This window comes from Larimichthys crocea, chromosome VII, assembly GCF_000972845.2.
Source record: "Larimichthys crocea isolate SSNF chromosome VII, L_crocea_2.0, whole genome shotgun sequence".
NCBI classification, from domain to species: domain Eukaryota; kingdom Metazoa; phylum Chordata; class Actinopteri; family Sciaenidae; genus Larimichthys; species Larimichthys crocea.
This window is the reverse complement of record NC_040017.1, coordinates 25,729,379-25,745,862: the sequence shown is the minus strand read 5'-3', so window position 1 is coordinate 25,745,862 and position 16,484 is coordinate 25,729,379. Positions and strand designations below refer to the sequence as shown.

General features: G+C 41.9%; 1 protein-coding gene across 12 annotated transcripts in view; it reads left to right on the top strand.

Annotated features, from left to right (window-relative positions):
• The window catches only part of tenm4 (teneurin transmembrane protein 4), a 193,466-nt gene that overhangs the window by 113,881 nt on the left and 63,101 nt on the right, over positions 1 to 16,484 (top strand). For 6 of the 12 annotated variants that reach the window (XM_027280597.1, XM_027280603.1, XM_027280599.1 and 3 more), the window contains 7 exons: positions 1,608 to 1,857; positions 3,568 to 3,642; positions 3,895 to 3,993; positions 4,927 to 5,162; positions 10,837 to 11,001; positions 12,878 to 13,092; positions 14,160 to 14,370. In XM_027280597.1, the coding sequence (XP_027136398.1) occupies positions 1,608 to 1,857; positions 3,568 to 3,642; positions 3,895 to 3,993; positions 4,927 to 5,162; positions 10,837 to 11,001; positions 12,878 to 13,092; positions 14,160 to 14,370 (1,251 nt within the window). The remainder of the gene's footprint in view (positions 1 to 1,607; positions 1,858 to 3,567; positions 3,643 to 3,894; positions 3,994 to 4,926; positions 5,163 to 10,836; positions 11,002 to 12,877; positions 13,093 to 14,159; positions 14,371 to 16,484) is intronic. The other 6 variants (XM_027280604.1, XM_027280601.1, XM_027280600.1 and 3 more) reach the window with 2 other exon arrangements.

Genomic DNA, 16,484 nt, shown 5'->3' with positions numbered 1-16,484 from the left:
CGCGACAGATGCATGATATAGCGCTCTCTCCAAAATGAAGAAGAAATTAAACGATTTCTGTCAGTGGCTCATCCCGTAAAATATGTGGACTGTGTGGCAGTGAGCCAGGGTTTAAAATCAAGTCTGAAGGGGGAAAATCTGCATTCTCTCCATGTTGTGATGAAACACACAGGATGTAAATAAAAATCTAGATTTCTTTACTATAATGTGTGCACATGCAATGCCATGTGCTTTAAAGGAAGAGACTTAAGGATTAAATGCAGCACACTACATGTTCTTCCCTGCTGGGCCATTCATTAGCACGTCACCTGTGAACACAATGGGCTCTCTTTCCGCTTTCCTAAAATGCCTCGAGCACTGAAGCTTGGTGTCACTTTGTTCTTAGGGCAGCCAGTTTTGTACCTCAGCAGTTTGTTTATCAGTCGATTGACACATGTTGCTGCAGCAGCTTCATGTTCTCGACCCCTAAAAAGAAATCTGAAATGACTCTTTTTTTGACGAGCGTGAGCCGGTGTCGCTTTAATGAAGGAGCTGATTATACAATATAAGCCTTCTGTGTGTCTGTATTCCACTCTGTCTGTTGTAAATTGGCAATTTAGTGTTGTGGATATCTGTGAAATAAAGCAGACTCGCTGCTATAAAGAGAAGCCACTCTTTCAGTCTGTGTAAAGCCACGAGTTCATTGATTGATGAATGGCTCAGCAGATGTGGAAATAAATGGATACACAAGGACATAGGTCTCCTGTCTTGTGAAGTGGAGAGGATATAAAATAGAGCATATACAGTTGATACTGGATGCAATCTGTTTTGTTTTTTATTTTGTAATAGTTTCAAATTCTTTGATATAAAGTGACAACAGAGCTGGTAAAATACTCAAAGAAACTCGTTTTGGCTGCCAAATGTTCTGGAACAGTAGATAACCACTGAAATCACTGAGAAGACACCGCACTCCGATAAGAACGTGCATCTGATAGTGGCAGATTGTCATAAAACAGAAAGCTTGCTTTTTGAAATCTGTTTTAAATCTTGCATTTGCTTCCGTTGAGCTGTGGCAGTAATAAAATATTTTGCACAGAGTGAATCAGGCTATTGTTTATTTAAAAAAGAAAAGAATACACATGCTCAGACTTCCTTTCGTGGTTAAATAAATGTAAAAAAAACAACAAAAGAACCCAAAGAATTGGTCAGTTTTAAGGAGCCAGTGTCTGAGCTGAATAAACAGTCTCTGGTCTCTGCGGGGAGGCAGAGAGCACTCTGATAGAGACCAGTTGGGAGAAATAATAAGCAGAACAGGAGCTCTGCAGCTCCTCAGTGAAACTAGTCTTAAGTTTAGGTTTTAATTTATGAGCTACTGTTGAAATTATGGCAAGTAATTCGTCAATCAGAACTTTGAGGCTCGGGGAGTTAGAATAATGCCATGAGGCTCTTCACACACACACACACGCCTTCACAAACCTTTTGTAAAGTGTGTCTGCAGTAGTTTTAAAACTCTGTGTGAATCTGAGTGTCTTTGATTGTGCTTCCAAATGTAACAAAGTTCTAAAATTGCCTTAAAAAATTAGTGGAATTGTTCTTCTTCTTAAAAAAACGTGTTTTATTTCTTTCAGACGGAGTCTTTCAAAACCACTCTCGGCTGCGAACGCCTCCTCTACCACTCTCCCACTCCCACTCGCCCAATCATCAGCACCATGCAGCCTCCATTAACTCCTTGAACAGAGGCAACTACACACCGCGGAGCAACCCGAGTCCCGCGCCCACAGACAGCTCTGTTCCCCCTGAGGGTCCAGCCAGTGGTCAAGACTCCGGCAGCGCACAGGACAACTGGTTACTCAACAGCAACATCCCCCTGGAAACGAGGTACTGTGCAACTTGTCTCTCTGACAGTGTATAGAGTTGTTGGCATCAGTAAGAGTGAGCTTGAGCCGGTGCCATTGAACACAGCTTTTCATGCTGTCTGCTCCATATTAAATTACCACAGTGCTAACAAGGAGCAAAGCAATAAAATGGAAACTATCCTGCTAAGGGGCAAAGGCCTACATTTGTGATGAACATGATTTTCTGGCAAACAAGAGAAAAGTCAGGTTTTCAGGTCTTCGTCTAATGTTAGTAATCCTAACAGTGGAAGCGACTGAGTTTAAACAGCAGAGTTAATTATAATCGCGGTGGATATGAAGCCGTTCTTGCAAAATTACATTCAGGCTCCCGTGAGCAGATTTCATAGCTCCTCCACTTCAGAATTTTATTTATTTATTATATTAATCAGTATTCACCTCTCTAGCACATTTCTCAATAGGAGGCCCTTGTGTGAAGTAGATCTGTCAAGTGTTATTGTAAAAAAGGGAATATCTGTTGCTATTTCTTTGCCTGGTCTTATTGCAAGGCAGTATGAAATCACGAATAGCAAGTCAAACTATCTCAACCCTCAAAATAGTGTGAGCAGGTCACCTGCTGAGCAGATTCAAATAAAAATGGTGTGGCTTTGATTTTCAAGGAAGTTTAAAAAAGTAATTTTCATATAGATGATTTAATTATGAGAGTTTATAGTAAACATGCCGCCATAAATGAAACAGTTGTTGACATGAGAATAGCTAATAACTAATTTGGCATAGCTACACAACCAGCCATGAACAGAACCACTGTCTCTTCCTTCAGGTTTTTTTTTTTTTTTTTTGCGAGACGGTTCAGTCAACAGGAAAATGAGCACCAATTTCAGCTGGTAGAAGGACAGTTAGTGGTATAATGAATGATTACACATCATCCAGCGCACAAAGTTAATCCCGCACAGGTATTCCCTGTGGAGCAGGAAAACAGATGGTGTGGAGAATGAATCTGCAACAGGCAGAGAGTGCTGCTCAAACGGCATATGTAGCCTTTCTGACCTGTTGCCTTGAAAAAATAGATCAAGCTCTAAAGTTCCAATAATGAAATTGAAAGCATTAATAATACCCGCACAGACGTAGAATTAAAAACATGTCACTTTTACTTAGTTAATAGTATTACCCTGATAAATTCTCATCCTGCTCTGCCACTGGAGAGACGCCAGCAGTTGGTTGGCCCTTTCCAGCCTCACCGTTTTCTGTCTGAGTTTCTGCCAAACATCTCTTTCTCTTCATTAAAAAGTTACATCCTTCCCCGAAACACAAACTTGAGAGACCATGTACAGACCAGGGATCAAAAACAAGGCTTTTCTCTTGTACTACTGAACGTGTTCAGCCTGCCCATTGCATGTGGACAGTTCATTTCTCCATTGCATTGCTGCAGTATTTCCTTATGGAACGCCGCTCTCATAGGGGGGGAGTGCTTTGTGCGAGAAATGAGACATGGCGCCTATAGAAACATTATTTATTATGGAATGAAGTGAGAATGTGTATTTGAAGTGTTGCAACCAGTAAAATGAAAACCCACTGTACCTGAAGATACTATCCAGTGTGAAAACGATGAAGCTTTAGTGAAGTTAAATTAAATAACAGTAGTAAAAAAAAGTGTTTTGTTTGAAATAAGTGTTAGGAACCTTAAGGTTTTTATTTGTAAGTGATGCATTGTTTTCTTCCAATCACAACCTTAAAGGAGCCAGAATACTCTAATGTTTATCAGAGAGGAGCAAGACGCTTGCAGAGAAGGGCAGGGCTCGTACAAAACAAGGTATGGCAGAGCCCAAAAAAGGGGAACGAGAGAGATAGATGTTATTTGTCTCACACCTTTTGTAGAAGTAGTTCCATAAGGGCCTTGGTTTCTTTGTCCCACGCCGTCTTGTCTTGATCTCCATTTGTCAGTTGTTGTTGTTGTTGTTGTTGTTGATGTTGCTTGGTGATCGCATATTGTATTGGCATTTCTGTGTTTACTTGCACGCACATCTCACACTAGCTTCATATCCATCTTTCCACCTGTGTGTAGAAACATAGCAAAGCAGACATTCCTAGAGACTTTACAGGACAACCTCATTGAGATGGACATTCTGGCATCAGCACGCCACGATGCCACGTACAACGACGGGTATGTTGCATGTTTGCTTATCTGGCTCACACTCCTTGTCAGAATCTGCTTTGCCCATAAAAAAAAAAACAATAGTGATGCCTGTGCTATTTTTCCATCAGACATCCTCTGTTTTGAAATGCTGTCAGTCATCAGTGTGTGTCTCCTGGAATATTTGCCGTGTCCGTCCCTTCCCTGTTTAATACAACTAACAATTTGCAGTCACATTGTTGGGTTGTATTGCTTTTGATTAATGTTAAGCATGACCGCTTTATGAAACACAGTTGCCCGATTTATCTCCTATTGCTGGAACAGGATATGTCAGAGATTTGTCCTGATATTTATAAATAAAATATGGTCTCAGTGACTTTCCACATCATACATCGTAACGCGACATTCAATCACGTTCATGTCACTGTCGCTCGGGAGCTTCTTGTAAACTTGTCACTAAAATGGCCTTGACAACAGTGTCGCTGCCACTGACTCTCTGATGAGCTGCTCGTACGGCTCTCGGACATGCAGCTCTACACGTTTTTCTGAGATAGCCAGCCATGTTCTTCAAGGATGAATAAATCTGCTCCATGCTCCATCCTTATATTCCTGTGTCTCTTGTCTGAAAAGCCTCGACACACAGTAACTGGGAATTACTCTTCACCACGCTGGCTTGAATATGTAAACAAGAGCCAGCTGTGGTCTCTAGTCCTGTAAATTAGATTTAATATTGATTCACAGTTTTGACTGAGCACAACCCACTATGCTTTAGTATCCTCACTAATCTATCAGAAGCGTGACTATGGTAACAGTACTGAATGTGCCCGGGAACAGAATTACTTACCTGTGGTTGGGCTTGCACTTGAATAGACAACAGCCTACAGTATCATGATGATAGACATCCCTGGAAAATGTTTGTTCCTGTTAAGACTTACAAGAGAATGTGTTTTTTTTTTTTCCCAGGCACTTCCTGTTCAAACCAGGTGGAACATCACCAATGTATTGCACAACATCACCGGGATACCCTCTGACCTCCAGCACAGTGTACTCACCTCCCCCACGCCCTCTGCCCCGAAACACCTTCTCTCGACCTGCCTTCAGCCTGAAGAAGCCCTACAAGCACTGCAACTGGAAATGTGCTGCTCTCAGTGCCATCCTCATCTCTGTAACACTCCTGTTCCTGTTGGCCTACTTCATTGGTAAGTCACCTCTGATGTTTCTACCCACTAGGGTGGGCGCTCTCTACTTATCCACCTCCCAGCTCCACCCCCCACTTAACCGCAGACACAGAATGAATCCATGCTCCTATTGTGCTCCCTCTATCAGCCGCTTTAATAGTGTTGAATCTGCACTCTCCGCCTTACATGGCATGGTTATATAGGGACTCGCAGATTGACTCCTCGCCCACGCACTATGTCCGAAATAACATTATCATTCACAGATCGGGTTGACTGAATCTGCAGAGATGGGCAGTCTGGTTTTCCAGCTTTTGTGAATAGGTCAGATAGGGAATGAATTAAAAAGACATCAGCCATCACACAAGAGACGACTGAGCATTTAGAATATTCATCAATATTAATCTTATTTGATTTAAAGTGACCACCATACCAGGTCCCAGCTGGGTAACCAGCTGTGATATCTGAGTTATGCTATTAAATCTTTTTGACTTCTGTCATTCCCAAAGGGCAGTATATTTATCTCAGGTGATACAGTCTCTTATTTATTTATGTGTGCTTTATATAAGACTGTATATGTAATTTAAATTTATTAAAATGTAATTTTTTGTTGATTTTCTTCTTGGTCTGCTCAGCTACCCAGTTCATCATTTTTATTTATTTTTATTTATCTTTAATTCTAGTGTTTAAAGCCAATAGCTAAAGATAAATCACTATTGTTAAATCAATCACTCATAGCATGGCAAAATATATGTATGGTTATAAGAGAATATTCACTATAATTACTAACAAATAGGGATATAAGGGAGTTTGCAGCATCCAACAATACTCGTATCATCCACATTAACAGTCCAGTCAGCAGCATGGGGTTTTGGCTGTAGGTCAGAGGTTCAGTGAAAATGTGCAGGTGGTTTCGTCTAGGGGGAAGATTTGAGGAATTTTCGGGTCACAGTTTGTGGGGTATAAATTGAATTAATGCCATTAACTCGGCCACTGTTGGGGGTACGGATTTGGTGAACGAGACCAGAGCTGGGAGGAAGGATAACATGAGGAATATTTTAAAGGATGAGTGACAGGATTTAGGATATACGGTTCCTGTCATGCAGTGAGGGGAGAGAAGGCCGGTCAGGATTAAGTCAAACATGCATGTTCGAGGTCTGGATTTCGTTACATATCACTGTTGCCTCATGTGGCAGTGGCAAGTTTCAAGGGCAGTACCCTTTTGTTAAAGTAATCAATGTTTTGCTTGTTACAAATTGCGTAACTGTGAATTCCTGCTTAACATGTAAATGGTTACACTGTTTTTTTCATTCAGTCCCACGCAGAATTTTTCAGATTTCTTAGAGATAGAAGGATGGTGAGAAGATTGTAATTCATATGCATGAAGTCAATGAAAGAACAGCCAGATCCTTCTGCATGGCCTTCATCAGTGAAATGAATGGATTCTTCATTGAGGGCATTTGTTATAGATATAGACATCGTTTCTGCTTCTCCTTGAGGCAAGAAGAACTAAAATCTGATTATTCATTTTTAGCCATTTAAATAGTTTCATTCAAAATTCAGGACAGTGCTGGATTTGAAATAAAGAATCAGCTGGTTGCTGCTCATTGTGACTATCGACGTATCGAGCAATTTGAAATCAATGTCAGTGGAGGAAGAGGAGCGATGAAGAGTTCTGTTGGGGCTTGTTTTTGGCATCGGCAGTGTGGTTTGGCTGTAGATGTAGAGATACAGTATGTGTCTACAGTTTACTGTTTGTGACTTGGCCGAAAGCCAGAGAGCCCCATCATCCTGATAGTGCTTAATCAGACTGTGTAATTATACCCTGCAAAACTCAAACCATCTCCCGATGCACCACAAGTAAACATGTTGGAGACCAAACCTCACCCTAAGATCGGAATTTCCAATCAAGAACGAGGGCCATGTTTAATTAAAGGCTGATGAGAAAATATATTTAATTTCAAGTGCAATTAATTTTTGAGGCCTGTAATTGGGAACTCCGGGTGAGATTTCTAATGAACCCAATTATGGTTCATCACGACAGATGTTTTGACTTGCAGCATGGTTTTATTTTGTCACATCTTTGTAGATCGGCACATTTTGAAGTGCAAAAAGGTTGAGGGTTCAAGATGGCACTGTTTTCTCGGTGGTCGGCCACTCATTAGCACATTTGTTATATGTTCCTCATTTTAAGGTCGTCGGTATCCTCCTGTGTTCCCTTACATTCACCCTGGTATCTGGCCAAGGACAAAGAGGTTGGGCTTTCACTGGATGATCATCCAACTCTGCAACACAGATTTCACCTGGAAATATGGATCCAATGTGGATCTGAATTGACTTTTCTACAATTATTTAAGGCATTGTTGTAGGGTTGAAATACAGTGGAATATTCTTAATAATCTTTAAGTTCTACTCGCTAGACTAAACTCAACACTGAAGCTGTACAACACATATCAAAGCAAAGCAAAAAATAGCTCTGCTTATGATTCTGTTTCTTTCTTTAGAGAGCAATGTAACACGGGAGTGGTGCTATGTCTCAGGATAACTGTTTGTGAATGCACTTAAGCGAGAAAAGAGCAACTGATGGCTGCCATCTTCAACACCTTTTTAAAAAAAAACATTTTTCAGTCCAGGGTATATAAGAGACTGCTTTATGAGCTGACTTTTTTTTAGAAACCTCTAGATAGTTATCCTTTTTAGAGGCTCACAGTGTGTGATGATTTTGACCAGGAAGATGTGAGAAAAAAGAGTTCTGTGCATGATAACTTCTCTTGATGTGTGCACTAGTTAGAAAGTGTTCTTCAGATCAGAGGATAGAGGCACAGGAATGCTGGCAGATGACCCACAGCAATAAGCGCTGACTTCCTCAGATTGGCTGAGAAGTCTTCCCTACAGTACAGTACTACAGTACCTCTGTTCCCTAATTGGCACATGGCGTGACCCAACTTCCTGCCAAGAGATAAGCGAAAGGAGGGCACAACATGTGCTCAGGAAAAAATGGGCGATGCTACGAAGTTCAGTACTCTTGACAGGTCAGTGGCATCGCTGGAACACAGACACAGCTTGTCTCTGCCTGTAGCCATCTCATTAGAAGTACCTTGTTATTTCTACAACCTGTCTTCATTTTGCAGCCAATTGCAGCAGCCTTCTGTGTGTCATTGCGCGTGTTGTTTGCAATGTTTGAAAAGTGAGCAAAACAAAATCCAGGAGGCTGTCCACTGCCTCAGATCCAATGCTCTGCATATCATAGATACAAAGATGGCATTGAAGTAAATCTTTCTAGATGGGAGGCCTCTTCAACCATTTTCCATTAAGGACCTTAGGGATGGATGGGATAAAAAAAACATGGCTCACAAAGACGTGATTACTAGGACTCTTGGAATGACACCCCGCCTGGTGACTTTGCAACGCTTCTGCCAGCTACATGTGCTGACTCTTTTTTCCAATTTCTATTTAGCCAGTCAATGTAGAGCTACAAATCAAAAGGAATGTCTTTCTGGAGCTCACAAAATGACAAACAAAGCCATCTGTCTCTTCACTGGTTGTCCTCCACTGACACAATCAGCGGACACAGAACAGATGCTGGTATTGTAGCTGAACTTTCATTACCTTACGACATATTTGTATTTATTATTCATATTTGTTTTATTTATAACCTTGGAACCAACCTACTTAGAGAGCTAAATGAAGGAACCAGGCAGGGTGGTGTTTTCTAAAATGTCTGTACTTGATGGAGCTTCCCTTGGGAGCAACCCAATGTATTCCATTCATCAGACACTATAGTTTGTACTCCCATTTGTCACGTTCATATGGTGGTTTCAGTGAATTTGAAGTTAATAGCTGAGTCTGGGCCTAGACAAGTAAGCCCTACTCTTACTCCTTGGGATCACTTATGATTTTGTACTGGAGTGATTTAATATATCTATTGTTTGATGAAGCAACGTAGGGTCTCCAGTTTGGTATTTAACTATTGATAAAGCACTTGTTTTTACCCTGATGAAGCGACAGCAGTGTTGAAACATTGGTCTGTTTGCACTATTAAAGGCTGCGAATCAATCAGTATGCTCCTGTTCTTTTATTATCTGGAGTTTGCTGTCTTTGCTCTCAGAGGCACCTGGTTCTGCCACGCGTTGCTGTAAGATAGATGCACAGAAAATCCATGTTGTGTTTCCATGGAGAAGTGGCCTCAGAAACTGCGTGCAACACATTCCAGTAATAACAACAATAATAATGCAATCATACTTAAGATGACAAGAAAAACAACAAACTATAATTAGTTAGTTAATCTAGTCTGTAGTCTTGCAGTACCAATAAGAGATCTCTAACTCTGGGGATTTCTAATTGCAACGCAGGTGCTCGAACAACAGCAAGAACAGCTCCTAACAAACATATGCCCCTTACTTAATGTACATGACTTAGCTGAAACAATGCTCCACGTCATTGCCTGAAAGATTTTGTACTGGTTCTTCAATGCAGAGTTTTTAACTCTCTAATTTTTCCCCCACCCAGTTTCGTCCCGTCTCTCTTGAGCAAAGGATTAAGAGACTGGCCTGTCAGTCTTACTAGTCTGCTGCTACACTGAAGACAGTTCCTGTGTCTTTTCACTCTGGCTTTGAAGGAATTAAAGTAGATAGAGACTGAAGAGGAGTAGGACTTAAGTGAGGTGATATTAGATGCGCTCACGTCAAGTTATTTTATATAAATCTGTTGATGGACAAACCAGACCACATTCTCTAACCTCGTGGGATGAATTATTCTTTGACTCTTGTTGTTTTTGTTTAGTTTGACTAAAATGTACCTAAATAAATCAAATGCAAATGGGCAACAACTATTTTTTTAAACCAAAAAATAAATAAATAAATGGACAGTGATTATAAGTCACTGAAAGGCTTATTGGTGACATGAAGTAGTTTATGCTCTTAGAAAAATAAAAACATGGCAACACATTTGAAGAAAACAACATTGAGATGACTGGAGAGGTCTTAATCCCAGCTTTGGTCTAAAACTGTCAGATAATTTCACTCTTTATAATTGGATTGCATGGTTATTTACTTGAGGAGCTTAAAAGAACCAGCAAACCAATAAAATAGCTATATTGAGTTTCTGGGCCTTTTCTGCTGACTGTTGACTTCCAAGGTGGCTTTTGCCTTGCTAAGCTCGTCTTGTCCATTCTCTTATTGGTGATCTGTCATGGTCAGCCCCTCCTCCTCTATCCTGCACTCTGCTGCCATTGTTCCAAAGGACATTTCTTTTGTCGACCTTGTAAAATATCAGCAAGCTTCATCCGCTGTGTTCACATTGAAACACCCCTGGTGTCTCCCTGCTGATGTGTTTTTTTTTTCCTTTTGTCCCCTAGTTTTGCAGGGGAATGGAAAGGTAATGGGGTTGGAAAAATGACAGGGCACTGGGGATGGACCATGCCGTTGTTGGTGTGTTGAGACAGATGTTGTCCCACGAGGTCAGGACAGCATTCATCTTCTGGTCTTACTGCTCAGCACTTTTGAAGAAATGCCATTAACCATTAAACCGTGTATTGTTCTTCATCCTGTGGAATTCACTTCCTGTGCCTCACAGCTGTGAGATGGATAATTACCTACAAGATTGTTTCCTCTGGGGGTTACTTCATATTTATTTTAATTTCAATAGAATGCTTTCAAGTACATCAATTCTGAGGTTCTCTTTATGTTTAATATTTCAGCCATGCACCTTTTTGGATTAAACTGGCACCTGCAACCCATGCAGAGACAGATGTACCAGCTGTCAGAGGACAATACAAGTGGCCTACCCTTTCCTACTGATCTGAGCTTGCCACCGCTTGGCAACACAGGCTTGGAAATACCCGACCGCAAGGGAAAAGACGACAGTAAGTGCAATTTTTTAAAATTAAATAATCGTTTAGAAAATGACTAGTCTAAATGACGCTGTGTCGGAAAAGAACAGCATTGCACAAGGAAGAAAGTTTGTCAAATCTTAAAGTTTACGGATGACATTTTGGAGCTCAAGCAACTTTGTTATTATTTCGTCATCCAGTTTCACATTGTGCTCACATTGGTCTCCGTGGTACGCGAAGAGATCTGCATTGTAATCCTATGAAAGTTGTTGTAAGTGGGAAAGCGTTATTTGTTCCTGGAGGGAGAAAATGGGACAGTTTAAGGGACGGAGTATCCAGGGGCTGGAGGGGGATTAGCCACTCTGTCCTCTTCAGAACGGATGTGATCCTTTCATCTCCAAGTCTGGGCTGCCTTTCCTGGCAGCCAAAGAAAGCATGTGCTCACCCAACGGTACCAACTGCTCGACTCGGAGGAAAGTTTGCTCCGTTCCATTCTCGAACAAATGGGCCCAGATTTAACCATGTGATTTGCCACTGGCAGACTACAATAGGTAGAAGATGGGGTCATTACCATATAGATGAATCCAGGAGTTGTCTTTTTCATTTACCAGACAGCAGAAAGTGTGTTTAGCTCACAACAAGCATGACTACAGCTGAGCTCGGACCCTGCATGGCAGGCGTTGCTGATAGGAAATCAATAGCCATAGTTTTCTAAATAAGTCTCATTCTGCAGCGCTGTCACCAGAAACAATGATGAGCTATCTAATGTTTTATCAAGGTAATGCAGATGTAGTGTAGTGTAGTCTTTCCATCAGAGCATTATGTTGTAGTTTAGCTTGCAGTACGACAGCCATTTATTTAACCATGAGGCCTATTATCACTGGTCTCGGCTTATGATTTATTTAAACAGCCTGATGAGTACACCGTTAATGTGCTGCATAAATACAAACACAACCCAACATGTGGAAAATGAGCCTGTGTGTTGTAGCATTATGTAAAGCCCAGATCTGGGAGACGGGGAGTGTGTCCTGTCTACTCTGATAAAACCCATTGCCACTGATGGACTTTTGAGAAGACAGCCATCTGCCGTGCCACGTGTAACCTAAAGCCGTGTCTGCCACCAAGTCCTGGGAGTAGTTTGTATGGACGTCTGCTTTAGTAGACATCCATGCTGAAATTAGCTCATCTACATGGGCAAACAGATGTTGCCATTTCCACAGAGTCCAATATAAGGTGTATTATGGAGCATATGGACAATTTTTGGCAGCGGATGAGCTAGTACCTGAGTGGGCACTAGCATTAGAGATGCCTCTCTACTATAATTACAATTTTCACATTATTACTTTTACTTTAATTATGACTTTATTTTATCACAGTATTGAAGCAGTTATATTTTGTTCCGTATTTTATATGCCGTTACTGCTCCATATGTTCGACCTTTTAAATCATGTTTTTAGAACCTTTCCTTACTGTTTACTTTGACGAACAAGATTTATGAAATGTGCAACAACAACAGCCAGCAAAATGAGCAGAATGAGCAGAATTTGGTCCTCTATTTAATAATAGGATATCGTTTCTGCCAGAGCATATTTCATAATTTCATTTTCAACAGTTACAGAAGAATCAACGCAAAATACTTCAGGATATAAGTCGAATTTTGTTTGAGGAACAGACTGACGTTCAGTCGGATTATTCTTACTTCTACGTTCTCTCTTCCACTAGAACTGGGACTGGATTGCTGGCAGTGGTCGTTCATAACCTTTTTTTTTTCTTCTGGCTGTCAGGGATGTGATTGAATATCTGTGATATGGTCAGACTATCATGCTTCAGCAGACTGACTCCCTCTGCCCTCCACATGCTGGATTAATGGTGTGATCTCTCTGACCGATTTACTTTGTGTGCAATGCAGGCAAATTGGACAGCTTGTTCCCAGATGACAGCTATATAGATATGGGAGAGATTGACGTGGGGCGCAAGGTCGCGCAGCAGATTCCTCCTGGTATCTTCTGGAGGTCCCAGGTCTTCATTGATCATCCCATGTACCTGAAGTTTAATGTATCCCTGAGCAAAGATGCCTTAGTGGGAATCTACGGAAGGAGAGGCCTACCTCCGTCACACACACAGGTGGGGAATATTTGAATGTCACCGACACCCGTTAATTTGCTTTTACAGTTTCTGTCTATTGATTCTACTGTGCTTATTATTTGTATGAAAGGAGAATTTGGAACAATTGTAAATGTGAGACAATTTCCAATCATCTCTGCATAGTGTAAGGATCCAGCTTCTTCTTCCATTCTTCCTCTGCCACAAAATATAAATTGGGAGATTGTTTTAAAAAATCTATCTAACCATGTAGGAGCGTGTCAGGAATACAAACCCATTCATAAATCTCTCTATTGTATTATGAATCACTTTCTTGGTTGCAGAAAGGATTTATGGCAAATTTCTTTCAGGTTCAGTATCATCAATGAATCACACAAAGATATGAGGCTCAGGGGCCAAGAATGGGAGATTTTTCTTTACACTAATTTCCCATCTATGTGCAGCATAGAATCGGATATATCATGTTATTAATCATATCTGACTCTGGTTCACTGGACTTTAGATTTCTGCTGTAAATGGAACTGTAGTTTAACTGATTGTTCCCAGCATGATTTCTGTTTGCATCATTGCAAAATGATTTATTTTCCAGTCAAAGATCATTTTTGTGTCTTTCCTCTGACGTCAGAAGAAATGGTCTGAAGTGGGTTTTTTTTTTTTTTGGAGCTGTGACTGATTACACATAGAGTTGCGGATGAATCAAGATTCCCTTCCTCATGGAGATGAAAATGAAATGTTGTCTCATTGGTATTCATCGAGTCACTGCTAATACCGTCTGAAGCAAATCGTTGCAGATGTTATTTGGTAAACACTGGCTTTAAATTTTTCCCACAGCTTCCCTTTTTTCACTGTAATAGTTTTAAACAAGGCTTTCATATAAGATATGTGGACTAAGAGATTATCGCAGCCCATCCAGCCGCGATGTGCCAAGACTTACTCGAGCTCCCCTCGAATGATGAGTTATTCATGCAGACCAAATGATGCTCTGCTATAAAGAGGGCTGAAAGCACTCAAGTCTCATGTGTCACTCTAATGGCGTGTCTGCGGTCCATCTATCAGTCTTTCTCACTTTTTTGTGTGTCTGTCTGCAGTTTGACTTTGTGGAGCTTCTGGATGGGCGGCGGCTCCTGGCCCAGGACGTCCACGGTCTGGAGGGGCCTGTGGCTATGCAGCGGAGCCTGGTACCCATCACCACACACGACACAGGTTTTATCCAGTACATGGACTCTGGCATCTGGCACTTGGCCATTTACAACGACGGAAAAGAAACCGAAACTGTCTCCTTCCTTACCACTGCCATAGGTGAGTGCCCTGGGCATGACCTGCTGCTCAAACCTGTAATAGCAATCTACATAATCCCTATAATACCAACTAGCAGCACTCCACAGCAAACAGCCCAGGCTGGGGGCATGAGTCAGAGGCAGTTTTTGGCAGGTTTCTATAGCCCAGCAAAGTGCAGGTTAATCAAGGTGAAGTTGAATATTACAAAAATCAGGACATCAGTGCTATCCTGCCATGCCCCTGAGTAGGGCATTGAGAGATCATAATATCCTCATTACCCTGAGTGTCTTCTGAGCGAATCAGGGGTCCAGCTTCTGGGAACCATTTGCATACAATTCAAAGTATGATTGTACCCTCCTGCTAGTGCCATTTTTGATCATGATTTGCTCCAATTTCCATCTACTTTCCATATATCAAAGTAGGGAAGATATTTCTCTCCTCTGACTAACTCTTCGTGGCACGCGGCCGTGTCTCAGACATACGTCCTTCTTCGCAGAGGTGATTCCGTTTTGTACGCTCCTCTTTGTTCTTCCTAAAGCGCCTTTGATTAGCACTGCTGTATCAAGCAAGGTGCGAGAGGGCCCGAGGTGTCGACTTTCGCGGGGATGGCAGCTGGGAGCTGTTCTCACATGCTCTTTAATTAAAAGCTCCTGGGCCAGAGTCCATCTGTGACAGGGGCTGTGCCAGGCAGCAGATCGATGAGGAGCTGTCCTCAACACCAATGTAACACCAAGTGGAGACAGGCAATAGATGCCCCCCCCTTGCTGTGCCAACAACAGCTGTAATTCAATGCTTAATATATGATATGACACAAGGAGGGGGGAGCGTGTTTACTTCAGCTTATTTCTTCTTCACTGGGTGTGCGTGAAGGCCTCCTGCGGTTTGCATCAGAGAAAACAACAACTAGATATGGTATTCTGTGCAACGAATAGGAATGGGGATAGGACGGGGTGGGGCAGAGTTAGTCAGAGCTTAGAGTCCTGCCTCTGTTCGTTTGTATCAGAGCTGATCTGCCCACAGGAGCTCAGAGGGAGGCATAGGGGCCCTTTCTAAAATGGGTCACCAGTTAAGTGCCCTTCAGCAGAAATTGAATCTCACCAACTGCCTGAATTGTATTGAGCCGTGCAGGGATAGGGTTGACCTTCAAATAGAGCAGCCCAGGCATAGAAATATATGTGAACAATATCCAGAACAGGCACATGGAGAGACACGCGCCGCATTGTTTATACGGCACTAACAGGAAAATTATTTTAGTGACAGCGGTCGGAGAAAAAAAAAAGATGTCTAATATTACCATCGGTGAGGCACCTTATGCTCTTCACATCTATTAAATGAGAGGTTTGCTTGTTGAACGTAGCCATGCCACAATACATCTGGGAGGATAGAGCGTCCCTGTCTTTAATCTGTGCTGCTCCTCATTACTTGGCTGTGGCTCCATGGCAATGTGAAACGGGTCCTACTGAATGTTTTTGTATCACAGCCCTCTGGAGCATGAAGCCATTTGTCCCTGCTGCCTGGTTGCCAGACATGCTTCAACCCAGACATGGCGTCCTATACAGGGGGGAGCAAAGCAAAGACCCAGCACCAATGTCTTACTCTATATCCTGTCTCAGCCCTACAGCAGAGGCTTTCTCTGTACACGTCCGCCCATCACTCAAAAGGTGCTGAGCATCTTCTGAGAGCATGGCAAGGTGCTGATTAAACCTGCCTACTGCACGCTAGTCTGTCCTCGCCGACCAGAGAGACCCGCACAATAGTTAGCTCCCCTGATATGAAGGGTAATGAATTTCAATGAAGCTCTGCTTGAATCCATGATTTATGCGTTGGCCTATGTCGAGTGTGTGGCTAAGAGATATTCATGGCCTCCCCTCTGCCTGCTCTCAGAGGAAACAGAGGCGATAGACATGGGGAGTGCGTAGTCTACTAAACTGCGTCAGCATTCAGAACGGGAGCAGTGCAGTTCATGATTACTCAATTAAAGTTTGAGTTTATGGTTTTGTTGTTTTTCGACAAAGAAATACCCATGATAGATAGATAAAGATGACTTTAATTAGAGGCACGTTAATGTCGAACACCTCCCTGCTTAATTTGTCAGTTTGGATCCTTACTTTGTGAACGATAAATTACAATCCTGC